Source organism: Syzygium oleosum, unplaced genomic scaffold (genome assembly GCF_021117445.2).
Source record: "Syzygium oleosum isolate NSW1041296 unplaced genomic scaffold, Sole_v2.1 Sole_v2.14, whole genome shotgun sequence".
Classification (NCBI taxonomy): Eukaryota; Viridiplantae; Streptophyta; class Magnoliopsida; order Myrtales; family Myrtaceae; genus Syzygium; species Syzygium oleosum.
In genome coordinates this window covers 4,516,629-4,532,551 of record NW_026607498.1, presented here as the reverse complement: position 1 = coordinate 4,532,551, position 15,923 = coordinate 4,516,629, and the positions used below count along the sequence as shown (strand labels likewise).

The window sequence follows — 15,923 nt, the reverse complement described above, 5'->3', positions numbered from 1 at the left end:
CCAAATCAAATGATAAAAGAAGGTCCCTCGGAGAAATTTTCTCCCCGGGATCATTATCTGCCGCGTGAAAAAGGACTCTCATGCGAGGCCGGCTATAGAAGACTTGGTGAAAAGCTCATGAGCAAACCGTGAGCCAATCAATTTGACTCGCAATTCCATTCGGGCTAGTCAATACGTTAATAGCTGGGTGTGGGTTCTTTCCATTGTCGGTATGACTTAATCGTTGCCCAATGCTAGTCCACATCTGTTAGAGTACAAGTAACACATACGACCTTGTCAACAACGCGTTATCAATCTCTCTCTACCTCTTTATTGTTTCGTCATGAATCCATGAGTCCACTCTCCACGTATAAGAAAAGCCGAATACACTATATATTCAATTTCCAACATTTGCACAACGTACATTCTTCAAAAAAATAACATATCCAAAGGATTTTGCTAGTTGGCAGGTATGCCTTTTGTTCTTCTTTATTCATATTCCTACTTCTTTTTTCTTTTTGTTCTGTAGACCAAAACACGAAAGAGGAAAGATGGTGCATGCCCACTATTCCTGCGACCTTTTGTTCACTTCTATATAAGGAAACCATATCAAGGCAAAGAACAAACCTCATACATTCACCGACTTCATCAAATCTATCTATCATCAGTACAATAATGATGGATCTTCTTCAAAAGTTTATAGCCTTTGTCTTCCTTTCTCTCTTGATCTCTCCTTCCATTTCTGGCTTCTCAATAGGTGATGCCAAATCTTGGTGTAGCAAGATGCCTTACCCACAACCATGTGAGTACTTCTTGACCCACAACCCTAAGAACATCCCCATTAAGCAAAAATCCGACTTCCTCAAGGTCTCGATGCAACTCGCACTCGAGCGATCCCTGCAAGCCCAGAGCAACACGTACTCGCTGGGCTCCAAGTGTCGTAACGAGCACGAGAAGGCCGCATGGGCCGACTGCCTTGAGCTCTATGAGCAGACCATTCTCCGCCTCAACCAAACCGTTGACCTCAAGTGCACCCAAGAAGATGCACAGACGTGGCTCAGCACAGCCCTGACCAACCTTGAGACCTGTCGGACTGGGTTCGTCGAACTCGGTGTCTCGGACTACGTGTTGCCTTTGATGTCAAATAATGTTACAAAATTGATAAGCAACACTTTGTCCCTAAACTATGTGCCATACAAACCGCCAAGCTACACAAATGGGTTCCCCACTTGGGTGAGACCTGGTGATCGGAAGCTCTTGCAATCCTCATCCCCAGCATCTAAAGCCAACATAGTGGTGGCCAAGGATGGTTCTGGGAAGTACAAGACCATTAAAGAGGCCATAACCGCAGCATCGAAACGGTCCGGAACCTCGAGGTATGTGATCTATATCAAGGCTGGGACATATAAGGAGAACATTGAAGTTGGTAGCAAATTGAAGAACATTATGTTTGTGGGAGATGGTATTGGGAAGACCATTATCACCGGAAGCAAAAGCGTGGGTGGAGGATCTACCACCTTCAAATCAGCCACTGTTGGTAAGTACTATAAGTTCGATATTAACCTTTTGAATCTTTCTTAAAGATTAGCATGCAGTAAGAAATCAATAATTGATTGTCTATTTAGATTGCCACCTAGACCTTGGTATTCAAAGAATTCACGAAAACCTATTAAGTTTAATTCGAGGAAAATATTCTCTGTTAAGTTGGAATTATAATATAAACCGAAGGAATTACGGACTCAATAAATTGAATAGGTCCCTTGACCACTTTGCTCCTAGAAAAGAAAAGAAAGAACAATACATATACAAAAACAATTATTGATGCCGCAATTTTCAAAGATGAGGTGCTTGAAATACATGCCAGTCATCCGGAGTTAAATAAATTCATGCTAATTACTATAGATCACATCGACTTATGCATTCCACGTAAAATATTGACTTGTATTCGATATATTAGTTGAAAAGAGCTAATATTCTAAAAATAATGTCCGAAATAGTAGTTAGTAAATGAATTCATTGACGAATATTAGGATCTAGCAGCTGCTAAATATAATTAATTAAGCCTAAACTAGGGAAGAATTATGGTCTTTGACTTTAGCCCGGTCTAGCATTGACTTCACGAAGGAGACGTACCCATCTATTGCATGCCATCATCATCAAGGAAAGAGACAACATCCAAGGACATTTTAACGCGTCTATTCATGGAAACCACACAAATTTTTCTGTGGCTGGTCCTTGCCTCCAAATGCCGGTCAATAGGTGCTGTTAATTGCTCTCATTCATTCTGGATGAAAAGTCCATACATTTTCTAGATTTCTAGATTGCTTAGAGAGAAGGCAATCGTGTTAATTAAATGCTTGGACCATGGCCCTCTTTGAATAAGTGGATGTAATTCAGAAATAATTGTATAGACGTAATAGATACTAAGTCTAGATCATGAATGCCATATTGATAAATGATGGGACAAAGCATAATAATGCTTCTCAAATCTTATGTGATCGGATGGTTTGTCCTTTTGGAAATCTTAGTCGTAAAAGGGTCAGTGTCTAGAACAACTTTGAACTATTGATACACATGTACAAGTACATGTTTTGAACTTACGTTTCCTTTGTTTTTTTCTAGTCAATTCGTAGCTAGCTTTTTGAATGTCTATTAATAGATGATCACGATATGTTTGACAATGAAGCAAAACTAGAACGTGAAAGGGATTATTGACATCAGCCTATGGGGGGGAGAAGTGTCAAAAAGTCCTAAACCTTTTACATTGGTACCAATTTAGTCCTAAACCTTTTTTTTTTGTGCCAATTCAGTCCTAAACCTTTTGCATTTGTGCCAATTGAGTCCTAAACCTTTTGCATTGGTGCCAATTCAGTCCTAAACCTTTTTTTGGTGCCAATTGAGTCCTAAACCTTTTGCATTGATGCAAATTCAGTCCTAAACCTTTTGTATTTGTGTCAATTCAGTCCTTTCGATTAATTTAGCTCAAAAATATTTAGGACTGAATTGGCACAAATGCAAAAGGTTTAGGACTGAATTGGCACCAATGCAAAAAGTTTAAGACTCAATTGACACAAAAAAAAAGTTTAGGACTCAATTGGCACTAATGCAAAAGGTTTAGGACTGAATTGGCACCAATGCAAAAGGTTTAGGACTGAATTGGTATAAAAAAAAGGTTTAGGACTAAATTGGCATAAATGTAAAAGATTTAGGACTAAATTGGCATAAATGTAAAAGGTTTAGGACTAAATTGGCACCAAAAAAAGGTTTAGGACTAAATTGGCACCAATGCAAAAGGTTTAGGACTTTTTTGACACTTTTCCCCCTATGGGGACATACAAGATCGCGACTTCTTTTGATGTGAAAATTCACATATCTTTGCCTGTTATGATGAAAAATGTTGCTTATTCATATACTTTGACCTCGCCTTGTGGTCTAATCTTTATTGTCTTTTCAGCTGTCGTTGGTGACGGGTTCGTAGCCCGGGACATTACTTTCCGCAACACCGCCGGCGCGGCCAAGCACCAAGCAGTTGCCCTACGGTCTGGCTCTGATCTCTCCATCTTCTACAAATGCAGCTTTGAAGGCTATCAAGACACCCTCTATGTCCACTCCGAGCGACAATTTTATAAAGAATGCGACATCTATGGGACGGTGGACTTCATCTTTGGAAACGCCGCTGTTGTTTTACAGAATTGCAACATCTACCCCCGAAACCCTCCCAACAAAACTAACACTATCACCGCACAAGGTCGAACTGATCTGAATCAAAACACCGGCATCTCCATCCACAATTGCCGGGTCACTGCAGCTTCAGATCTAAAACCGGTCCAAAGCTCCGTTAAGACTTACCTCGGTAGACCGTGGAAAGAATATTCCAGAACCGTCTTCATGAAGACTTATCTTGATAGCTTGATTCAACCTGCTGGTTGGATGGAGTGGAATGACAACTTTGCTCTCAAGACCTTGTACTATGGTGAGTATATGAATACCGGACCCGGGTCATCAACTAAGAACAGAGTGAAATGGGGTGGTTACCGGGTCATCACTAGCGCGTCCGAGGCGTCAAAGTTCACCGTCGGGAACTTCATCGCCGGCAACTCTTGGTTGCCGGCGACAAGCGTGCCTTTCACTTCCGGTCTCTAAACTAGGAGGGCGCAAAATTGGAGTGCAAATTGGTTCATTCTATTTCAAAAACCTCAAGCTGCAAAAGTAAGGTGAAAAGGAATCACAAATCAAGGAAAGCACGACATCAACAGTCATTTTCTTCGTTGACAATAAGTACAGCCGTACATTGATCGTGAAGATCTCCTGCATGTGGGGTTTTCCATTCTTTAATCATCAGCTCGTCGTAATATGACAAGCATTTGTAATTCTTTAACATACAAATCTATAATGCGACCACCAAAAGTGGTTTATATTCATATTATATGTTCCCCCATTTGACTATTCTCATGTTGGTCATCATTGCTCGATCTTTCATTCTATTTGAAGATTGTTTAACAGGATTAATTAAGCTATAAAAGTATAATTTGAATCATACTAAAATTTCCAAATTTTAAATAAATGGTTACGCACATAAATCTATGTTAGTATTAGAGTTAATTATGGTAAGTTTATGAGTATAATATGCATCGTATGCTAACGGTTTAAGCTTATGAAGTAGATGATTGCACAGTTAAATTGCCTTTGAGTTCATCTTCGAAATAAGTTACTCATTGAGTTCATAGAAAAGTTATGACTTGGTAAGCAAAATTAAATTCTAACCCTTTTGTACGGACACGTTGGACAGCATGACCAACTCAATGAAGTCAACAACTTTGAATGAATATTTAATACGATTGAGTTCATCGCTTTGTAATTGCGACAATGCCATAGTTAAAGGCCAATAATTTCAATTTATTATAATAAAACGACAGTTGCGTGGTGGGCTTTTATTCCAATTGCTTTAATTTTCTTTCAATTGCACTACGGGGGTTAGCCATTGCACTTGATTTAGACTAATTGGCTGAATTGGGCTTTGGCCCAAGTAACCGAATCAGGTCGGGTCAATCGGGTTGACCTGGATTGATCCCATTGGTCCCGGTTGATCATTTTTAGCTAAGTTATGCCGAATTACCTTGATTTAGCCAAAATTGATAATGAAATATTGAGTTGATTTGGCTTAATCGGATTCAAATTAGGCTAATTGGCACTATTTATGAAGGACCGACTGGGGACCCAAATTGACGCTCAAAAATTGGCTGACCCATTTCAAGCTTGATTTCTTAAAATTGACTTGAAATGTTATTGCTTTATGACCCCTAGATCAAATGTCGAGACAGAAGAAAACCTAAAAAATGACTAGAAATCAATATATTTTGAAATTTCGCAATCAAGAGTCTAGATTGTTAGTTTGCTCAAAAAGTCGATTCTCGATCATTTTTTGTAAAATTTAAGAATTCAAAGTCCAATTAAGCTTGAAAATTTTAACTTAACGAATCATTTTATTTTCAAATTTTCAAAATGATGACAAAAGTTTGACTTTAGGGTTGACCAAAAAGTCAACTCTAAAGACATACTTGGGTTATTGGAAAAATCAATGTCTAAAGTTTAAACAGAATGTGATGGAACTGAAATAAATTTGAAAAACATTGAATCCATAATCTTGAGTTTTTACCTTCGTTAGACTTGTTGACTAAAATTAAGTATTAACAGCTGTCTCTCTTAGAGCCTTTCAAAGACTAATGATACATGAATTTTAGTCGGCTGACTTAACATAATGCAAGAAAACGAATGGGAAGACGACATTTGATCGCGGACGAACCTTGGAAGTTTACTTGAGCCTTTGTGTCGTTTGCGGCGCATTCACTCATTAATGCTTTTACTCTCTCCACTCTTTTCTCTACCGAACCCTATTTCTGGGTTAAAAATGTTTTTTTTATGAGATCTATAAAGAAAAGAGGTATTTACCTGAAATTGCTTAAAAGGAAGAATTTTGGCGGAATTTGTTGATGAAAAGGACTCCGGGTTGCGAAAGTTCACTATGCCATGCTAAAGAGAGACGTCGAGCTACAGAAGCTCATTGTGTCATGATGAAGAGAGACTCCAGACTGCAGAAGCTTGCCATATCGTGATGAAGAGGTTTTTCAGGCTACAAAAGGTCGCTGGGCCTACAAATCATCATTAGAAGTAATTTCTGAGATGTTACATTGACATTTGACGGAAAGAAGACACGCCAAGCTGCAAAAGCTTGTCATGTCTATATTTGAAGTACTCCGGGCTGCGGAAACTTGCCTTGTCATGATGAAAAAGATAGCTTCAATGAGGAAGTTTGCCATGTATAAATTGTTCCAAGCTACAAAAGCTCGTTGTACCATATGTATTTTCAGAAAGGGGAGTCATCCGAGGCTATAGGTTGTGATCACTTGCGGAAGGTGAAAGCTTTGAGGCTAAAAAGTGTATATTTGGAAAGACTATTAAATCACCGTATCCAAAATTACAGGCTACGATCACTTATAGTCTAGAAGAATATATACATATATATAGTTCATTTTTAGACAATGTCTAAGGATAAATATTCTCGAAGAGGCATGTCAATTTGGCAATCTTATAGGAGAATCTGGCTTTAATTAGGACATGATTTGGATTTCTGGTAATTATGGCTGCAAGCAAGTCAATTTGGAAATCTTATTGGAGAATCTCAGTATTTATTAGGATATGATTTGGATTTCTATAATTATGGCTACAAGCAGGTTAATTAGGCAATCTTATTAAACTCCAATGAGATTGCCTAACCAACCTACCTCTTCTAAGATATCTATCCTTATACACTGTTTAATAATAAATTTGGTTTGGCATTATACCATGTATATAACATGACCAGTCCTTTCAGTATAGATATGTTGTCTTCATAAGAAAATTTCGTGAAAATCTCCATCTCCGTGATAAGAAAAATGAATCGTGCACTCTCAATCTCTTCCCTAATCCTGATCCTTTTCCTTATGATCTTCCATTGTGTCCAATCCGCCAATGATATTGTTCAGGACACTTGCAAGAAGATGGCAACCGATGTCCCAGACTTGAACTTTGACTTCTGCGTGAAGTCTCTTGGGTCAGAGTCGGAGAGCCATGAGGCGGATCTCGAGGGACTAGGGCTGATTGGGCTCAAGCTGTTAAAAGCCAACTTGACAGGCACGATTGAGTATATTAAGCAACTAATGAAGCAAAAACCGGAACCTCACCTGCTCGAAGGTCTCTCGCTTTGCTTGGATGTTTACGACTCCCTTGAACTCAAAGACCTAATACCATATTACAAGGCAAAGCGTTACGACGATGTTAGAAGTTGGGTGTCTTCAATGATGACTAGTGAAGATACGTGCGACACTCAAGAATCGAGTAAGAGAGGCATGGTTCCACCTTTGACAAAGCGTAATGTTGACATTTTTCAATTGACCGCCATAGGACTTGGTATTTTGGCTATTTTGTTAGGGAGAGTATGAGGGATGTAATGAAGTGTGTGTTAGCCAATAAATTAATGCATGGTCTATGAATCTCCATGGTAATCTGAGTCCTCTTTTTTTTTTTTTCCCTATATTCTCTATTTCTTGCAAATGGATCTTTATGGATGGAGATCTTTTATCCGTAGACAAATGTCAATTATTGAAATGGAACTGATTTTCGTAAATCAAAATCAACGTCTGATGATTTCATTGTGTCAAAGAGAAAGCCCCATGGCAGCCCGAGAATATGTCAACTTGAATCTCCTTCGCCTACCTTCATGTCAACTTGAATATCCAAAGCCTGCGTGTTTGTGCCATTTATTTGTTATTTTAGATAAAATATTCACGGCCAGTTCTGACTTAATTCTCTCACAAGATTACTTCGATTTAGCCTCATCATTACTCATGAAATTACTGAAAGAAAAGAAGGGTAATTCAATTTTTGTTCAAGGTTAAAAGCCATAAAAAATCTCAAACTATGCCCATTTTAACACATTTAGCCTAAACTTTCTTTTTTGTGACACTAAAAACATCAAACTTATACTTGTGTTACACCAAAAATCCCAAATTTTTTTTGTGGTACAAAAACCTCACACTTGTATCCTTATGGCACGTTTATTCCAAACTTATTTTTTATGACATTAAAAATCATAAACTTAGATCCGTGCTGCACATTTATCCTCCATCAAGATTTTTTTTTTCCTTTTTTTTTGTCCTTCCTCCTTCCTCTTTACATCGCCCTTGCCACCATTGTTCCTACCCCATCACTTGCCTCACCGTTGCTAAACCAAGGAAGAAAATGAAGGAGGAAGTTAAAAAAAGGAAAAAGAAAACAAGAAACGAAAAACATACAACAAGTTTTGGAGAGGGCTGTTAGGGGTTGGACGAGGCTTAACCCTTGCTAGATTCGGCGAGGGCAAACCCCGCCAACCCAGCCCCGGCGAGGTCGCCGACCAATGAAAAAGCAAAAAAAAAAGGAAAAAAAGAGAAAAAAATAAAATAAAAAAAATTCATAAAATTTTTAAAAAATTACAAAAATTGTCTATGTCAGCAATTTCTAGATGGACTGATTGGCACAAATGCATTATGTTTAGGACTTAATTGGCAAAAAAAATATTTAAAATTGAATTTGCACAATTGTAATAAGTTTATGACTTTTTTGATAATTTTTCTGAGAGAAAAGCCATCCTAGAGCGTGTTTCTATGCAAAGACACAATGCTCTCGGGCAGTTGGATGTGGATGCAGTCTTTTTATGTGATTATACCGTGACTGTGGATGCAAAACGCTAGGAAAAGAAAATCTCGAATCAACCATGTTCATAAATCAAGCTCATTATCATTTATGAATGTAAATTTACATATGCGCTTCCTTCAATTAAGATATTTATTATAAAATTAGCTTGCGTTTGAATGAGTGACAGAAAATGGAGAGCTGTTTCTATTATGCTTCATGTGCGCGCTTGTGTGTGCGTTGAGAGTTGCAACTCGTGCTTGCACATCTCGATTTAGGTTATTCCCGTTTCCACTGCATCATAAAGTTTCATCGCGTCACACCTGGTCTACAAAATCAATATAATATATCAAAGGGAGGATTACCTACCTCAATCGGACTCTCTCGTCATCTGAATAAATTAAAAAGATACAAAATACATTTTGTTCGGATCTCGAGTAATTTTAGGTATGTATTTATTCCCATTGCTCAATATGGTATCAAGCAACTCCAAATTTTAAAATTTTCAGATGAATCCTGGATGGAGCTAAGTTTGAGCTAGTTTTAGGGCCAATAAAGATAGTGGTTCGAAATCTTTGGGTGGGTCCTTGTCGCGACCTTTCCAGAGGTGAATCACCAATGGAAAGCTAATAGATTACTAAGCAAATACTTAGCGTAGACTCTCCCAATCCCATACCAATTGCAACTTTGGGGTTTTAATTTAATTATTTAAACATGCAATTTTAATTCATTTTGGAGTTGCCATTAATTTATTATGGATCGATTAGAAACCAAAGTAAAATGTGAGAAAACATTTTACTTTTGTGGACTAGAGATTTAGACTTGATTACCTTTCGGTATCTTTTCTCTCTATTTCAAAAATATTTTGAAAGCAGTCTTGGTCAATTTAATTCTGAATCACTAACATGGAAGAGATAATCATGCGGTGTGCGATCATGAATTTAACACTCAATAAATCAAAATAATAAAGTAAAAGAAAGTATCAAACCTCAATGCTTTAAGTAACCCTAGTCAAAATCATGACGAGGTTCCTACAAATCACTAATACAAATGTGAATGCGACATGATGCGCATAAATTAATTATTAATATGAAACCCATGTTAACATTTTTTTTTGTATTTTTCTAACATGATATTACTTAAAATTTCCTAAGACATGAATGCAATGTAATCAGATTATATGATTACGTGAATTCTAATTTAACATGCATAAATTACTAAACTAATGACTTGTGACATGGATCAATTAAATACCATCTATACATGAGCTAATCCTAATGATGGGCAAAGAGTTATGACTAATCTAGTGTGACATGCAACTTTTATATGACCATAAGCTTGTGATTACTTAATGCGGATATTATGAAATTAATTAATTATACATGAGATATGCATGCAATATTTTTGTGATTTTCTTTAAAAGCTAATATAGAAAACTGCCTACTTTATATGATGACCTAATTTAAACTAGAAATTAATTTATATTAAGCTCTAATCAAAATTAGGAAATTCCTTAATTACTACATTGTTTCTCAGATATGTCATCCCACATTATCCATGTCTGAGTTGTCGCACGTGCCTTCTAAGTACACCAGAGACTCCTTATTGCAAGAATTGGATTTGTTGCACTACTCACAAAGAAGGCTGCCACCTAGTCAAGTATTCTATACTATTGAGCATCAAGATTTGTCTTCGATTGTTTTATTTGAGTTAATGCTATGGGTCAATGATTTTTGTTTAAGTCAATGCTCTGTTTCAATCACTGTAAGTTGCAAATATACAATTTTCTTCATCTTTCCATCATTTCCTCGTGAAATAGCTATTATTGACTCTTTTATGTAAGCTAATAAGGAAAGCTTTTTTTGTTTTTGTTTTTAAATGGTGTTATCACAATTAGTATTCCCTATTCAGTCATTCAAAACATATAGGTCGGCTATTTTGTTCAATCTATTGACTTGGATTTGTATCTTTGCTTCGTGGAAAGGCTTAAACTGTTAAATAATTTGCTTCTTCGTCCGAGTGATCGATCGATTCATGGTGGTTTGAACAAATACCACTCAATTGGAGCATCCGGTGATTATTAATGCTTTTCTTGATATCAACAGTTGGTATAAACTGTTGTTTGCGCTATGATATTGGATTTAAGCCAAGGAGAGGAAATCCCAATATGCCAATACTGAGAATCAGATACATAGGCAGAAAAAACGTGCGAAGATCACCACAAAAGTACAATCTTGAAAGAATAACAAATTGTTTTTCTCGTTTTGGGCTCTCCTTTACCTTATAGCAACTAAGATTCAAAATATGACAGATTGGTCAATTTCGAACAAGAGTGAGAAGAAAGAAAAAGGTACACTTGTCACACGGTTAATGTCTCGGCCACCCTAGTTGGGATTAAGGTTTGATAGAATGTGTATTTTGACTTTTCCTGTAAGGTTGACAATTGAACTATGTAAACCAAAAGGTAAAACAAAGGGCAACAAAAGGGAAGAGGAAATGAAAAAGCGCTGTTGACACACGTGAGAGCAAATTGTTCTCAATCTATAACATTAGTAGAATATTATTAGGCGACAAATCAGAATTGGAACGATTCAGCTTGACGGCTCATGCCTTTTCAGCCTCTTAACTTTTAACAAAGCCTAGTTTTATATTCGGAACGAGCCCTACAGCCCTACCACATATCGGTACAAGATCATGCGAGCTACATATTTGCATTAATGTTGTAGTATCCTTACATTTGCATAATGCATCTCCATCGGCACATGTATTTTGCCTTTTTCTGCAGTTAGTAAATGTAATGATGATACGGCCAAAACACCAGCAAGTAGCTCAACGGTATTATATAGGGAAAATTACCAAAAGAGTCCTAAATCTATTGCAATTGCCCCAATTCAGTCATAAACATTTTTTTTTGGCTAATTCAATTCGAAACTTTTTGCATTTGTACCAATTCAGTCTATTCGGTCGGCGCGCCGACATGGACGCCGGCTGTCTGGCCGACGTTGGCGAGGGCGAGCCTCGAGCTCTTTGTCGTGGGTGAGGTTGGCCATGGGGAGGTCGACGACCTCGCCGTTGCTGGGTGAGGTCGAGCTTGCCCAACTATGGCGAGGCTAGCCCTCGCCCACAACCAAGGCGAGGCTCAACCTCGCCAGATCTGGGCGAGGGCGAGCTTGCCTAGCAATGGCTAGGTCGTCGCCCTCGCCATGGCCGACCCCGCCTGCAACAGCGAGGTCAAGGCTCGCCCTCGCCAGTGCTGACGAGGGCGAGCCTCACCAATGGCCGACTAGGTCACCTCGTTGCCCCTAGCCCTTGGTTGGTCTGGCAACCGGCCAGGGGAAGAAGGAAAGCAAAAATAAATAAAAAAGAAAGAGAAAGGGAAAAAAATAAAAAAATTCTAAATTTTTTTTAAAAATTGCCACATCAACGTCACCTAGCCGGCCAGCGTCCATGTCACCATTGATCGGATGGACTGAATTGACATAAATGCAAAAAGTTTAGAACTGAATTGGCACAATTGCAATAAGTTTAGGACTGTTTTGGTAATTTTCCTGTATTATATACATTGATCTGCATTTACTTGGTAAGTGCAAATACCATATAGCGTAAATGTTCATAACATATATCTCGGGATAATGACATCACAAGCGTTGTAACTTTCGGACACCACTCAGTTGAGGATCATAACTTTTTTTTTTACCACATAGATGTCATGATTAGGCGTAAAATTGGAGTGCATATTTGTCTTATCGATTAGATTGATAAGCAACACTTTGGCCACTTAGATGTCACAATTAGGAGGGCACAAAATTGGGGTGCATATTGGTTCATTCTATTTCAATAACCTCTTCGAAAGAAAAAAAAAACTCCATTTGCAAAAGTAGGGTGAAAAAATCACAAATTAAGGAAAGCACCACATCAATAGTCATTTTCTACGTTGACAATAAGTACAACTATACATTTATATTTTTGTCTATCATACTCTAACTGTCAACTCACTATTAGACTTTTGTCCTGTTTTTTTGCAAAGCGTGGGAATCGAAACCTATATTTGAAACAAAACGTCTTCACCTCTAGTCCTTGTTGACACCTATTTTTAATTTGCCAAAAATTAATTACACAAAATTTAGGAATTAATTTTCTTTAATTCCTAAAACAAACAAATATTTCTATTTAAATGCATTGCATATAGACATTAGGCATATGTGCATTAATAGGGCCTATTAGAGCATATTTTCTTAAATTTTAAACAAAAATTAAAAAAAAAAAAACGAAATCGATTCGGGCCGGGTCGGGGCTGGGCCGACCCGGCCCTTTTCTTCCTTTTTCTTTTTTTTCTTTTTCCTCCTGCGCGGGCCCAGCCCGTTTCCTTTTTTTCCTCCGCGCGGACTGGGCTTGGCCCGGCCCAACCCCTTCCTCTCTTCCTTCTCCCTCGCCGGTCGCTCTCTCCTCCCCTGTTCTCCCCTGTGCGCAACCGAAGCGTGACGCACGGCGGCGCCGCTCCTCATCGTCGTCATCCCGGTCCGAGGAGGCCCGGAGCGAGCACGCCACGTGGACCGGCCATTAAGGCCGCGTCCCGTCTTCCCTGCTTTCCTGAGCTTTCTCTCCCTCTTCGCCTCGTCTCTCTGCACCCTCTCTGCACCGGCCCCCCCTTCTGCTCTGCTCTGCACCGGCCTGCCATGGCCGCGAAAGTCGCGGGGCAGATAGGCCGGTGCAGGCCGTCGTCATTGCAGATGTAACGAAGCCGGGGGACGCCGTCGTTCGCCTATAAAATCGAGAGAGAGAGAGAGAGCCAGGGTCGGCGGTTTCAAAAAGACAGAGAGAAAGAGAGACTGAGCAAGATAGAGAGACCGAGAGCTCTTCCGGCGACCGCCGTACTCGCACCGCGCCTCAGCCATCCATCCCCGCCGCCGAGCCAACGGTGGCGACACAGTGAAAGAGAGAGAGCCCCCGGTCGGCGAAACACAGAGAGAGACTGAGAGAGACAAAAGAGAGAATAGAGGGAGAGAGAGGGAGCCGAGAACCAGCCGGAGCTAAAGAAGAACCAGCAACGGTCGTCGACGCCGCCAGACTAGCCGGAAGCCGCCCAGACGCGCCGTCGACCGCCGCTGGAGTCGACCGGATCGCCGGAGGAGATCGGAATCCCCCGTTTTTCCACGCACCTGCCAGGAGTTCGACGAAATGCCTCAACCACGCTGGTTTTTGTTTCATCGCCGGCCGGCGAACGGTGGTCCGACGGCGGCTCAGGTGAGTGGCACAGCCCACGAGCAGTCCTAGTCGGGCGATTTGGGGGCGGCGCTGGCCTGGGTCAGCCGGCGGACGGCCAATTTTGGCCTCTCCGGCGCCCCCCTCCCCGCGGGTCTGTTTGTTCGGGTCGGATTCGACCCGAATCAACAGATCCGACCCGGGTCAATGCCCGGGTCGGATCCGTTGACTCGGGTCGGTTCCGACCGACCCGGATTAACAGTTCCGACCCGGGTCGGATCCGTTGACCCGGGTCGGATCCGACCCGACCCAGTTAATATTATATTTTTATTTTATTTTATTTTAAAAAAATTTTAAAAATTTTTTTTTAAAAAAAAAATTAATTTTTTTTTCTGTATTATTATTATTTTTTTCTTTTCGAAAAAAAAAATTTAAAAATTAAATTTTTTTTAAATTATGTTATATCTAAGTTTTTAATCTAATGTGATATTATTTTGTAAGTTTTTGTCTTATTTAAATTAGACAAGCCTGAGGTTGCGCGGTAGTATTTTGCATGTTAGTTTTTATTACCGTTGTATTGTTATGTATGTTTTTAATACAATTGCATGAGTGTTGTGTTTTTGAATGTCATCTGACTTAGTTAAGGTTAGAACCTTAGGCTGCATGAATTGTTGTGTTCCTGACTGCTAATCGTTTCTGATTATGCACTCGCTTGATTACCTCACATGTTAGGAGAAAGGTCCTAAAATCAATCCAAATTGCCTGACAAATGTTTTCAGAAATGAACAGGGTAAAAAGGTACCGAAAGGGCATTAGTTATCCAACTAGTGTAACCAAGTCCCCGAATTCAGTTAATCTCTGGTTCGCAGGAATAGGGTGATTCTCCCATCACCCTATTTGGGTTTCTAATCGGCCCACCCCAAATCGATTAGTGGCGACTCCTCGATATAAATCACCTGCATGTTAAGAAACTTAAACCCTAAGTCGCGATATGGTACGGGCTTGGGAGAGCCCGAGTTAAGTCCCAAACCTAGACTTAACACGTACCAGGCGAGCCCCCCTTTTTTGCATGTTCGATAAAAAGGGCTCGGGAGTTCGGTCGCGACAGACTGGCGACTCCGCTGGGGACTTGCATTTTTTTCAAAGTGGACTTAAGCCAAAAATTTTTATCTTGTTCAAAATAATTTTTGTTTGGCAGCAAGGACTCCAGGTATGATTCTGACATTAAGGTGTTATTTGTCTTGCAGGTTCGAATTGATTGTTTATAATTTGTTGTGCATGCTTTAATGATTTAGCACTACACTGTTGCACACACAACCACGCTGCCGGACCTGGGCTGTAATAGGGCATTTTAGGATGGTGTTAAGAAAGATACGACCTCGAACGCGAGCCCGCGATGTAGAGGTTGCCTTTCTTTTCCCCGAAATTTATTTCTAAAAATCGTAAAGAAGTATCTTTAGCCGCTATTCGCGTGACTTTAAGATATTTCTTTCGATTTGGCCGAGGTTAAAAGGACTTGACACCAACGCGAGACTGCGACGGTCAGGCACCCTTTTAATTTCATTTTGCTGAACCAGTCTAAATAGAAATCGAACCTCACTCCTCATACGCATGTCTCTGTGATTGCCATGGTTCCTGGTAAAGTAAGTTTTCTATTCATGTACTTTGCAATTTATTTATTTTTATATATCCCGGTCGGTCCATGATTAGTCTAGGTTAGTTGTGGATTTAATACCGTAATCGTTTTGGAAGAAATAGTTACTAAAATTTTTTTTTAGAATACTTACTTCCAATTCGTACCTTTATTTTTATAAGTACATTACAAATCACTGTTCTCCCATACGTTTTCTTGTCATTTTCAAAAGGGAGAAAATTTGTTATAAATATTTGTTTTGCGCTTTAATGACACCACCGTGGCCTTCGGCCCAGTGGTATCCGGGATGAGCAAAGCGGTCCGAGGCGACCGGGGTTCGAACCCCGGGGACGCCGTTTGTAATGTTAATATAAATAAAAACCTTTTTTGCTTCCCTTAT

At 39.5% G+C, this 15,923-nt stretch overlaps 2 protein-coding genes across 2 annotated transcripts; both read left to right on the top strand.

Moving 5' to 3' along the window:
* Nucleotides 1–408: 408 nt before the first annotated feature.
* LOC115689160 (pectinesterase 2-like) lies at nucleotides 409–4,417 on the top strand. The gene is made up of 2 exons (XM_030615148.2): nucleotides 409–1,516; nucleotides 3,434–4,417. The coding sequence occupies exons 1-2, from the start codon at nucleotides 538–540 to the stop codon at nucleotides 4,120–4,122; spliced, it is 1,668 nt and encodes a 555-aa protein (XP_030471008.2). The 5' UTR covers nucleotides 409–537; the 3' UTR covers nucleotides 4,123–4,417.
* A 2,461-nt stretch (nucleotides 4,418–6,878) lies between these two features.
* LOC115689179 (putative invertase inhibitor) lies at nucleotides 6,879–7,508 on the top strand. Its single transcript, XM_030615172.2, has one exon. The coding sequence runs from the start codon at nucleotides 6,912–6,914 to the stop codon at nucleotides 7,455–7,457; it is 546 nt and encodes a 181-aa protein (XP_030471032.2). The 5' UTR covers nucleotides 6,879–6,911; the 3' UTR covers nucleotides 7,458–7,508.
* Nucleotides 7,509–15,923: the final 8,415 nt, after the last annotated feature.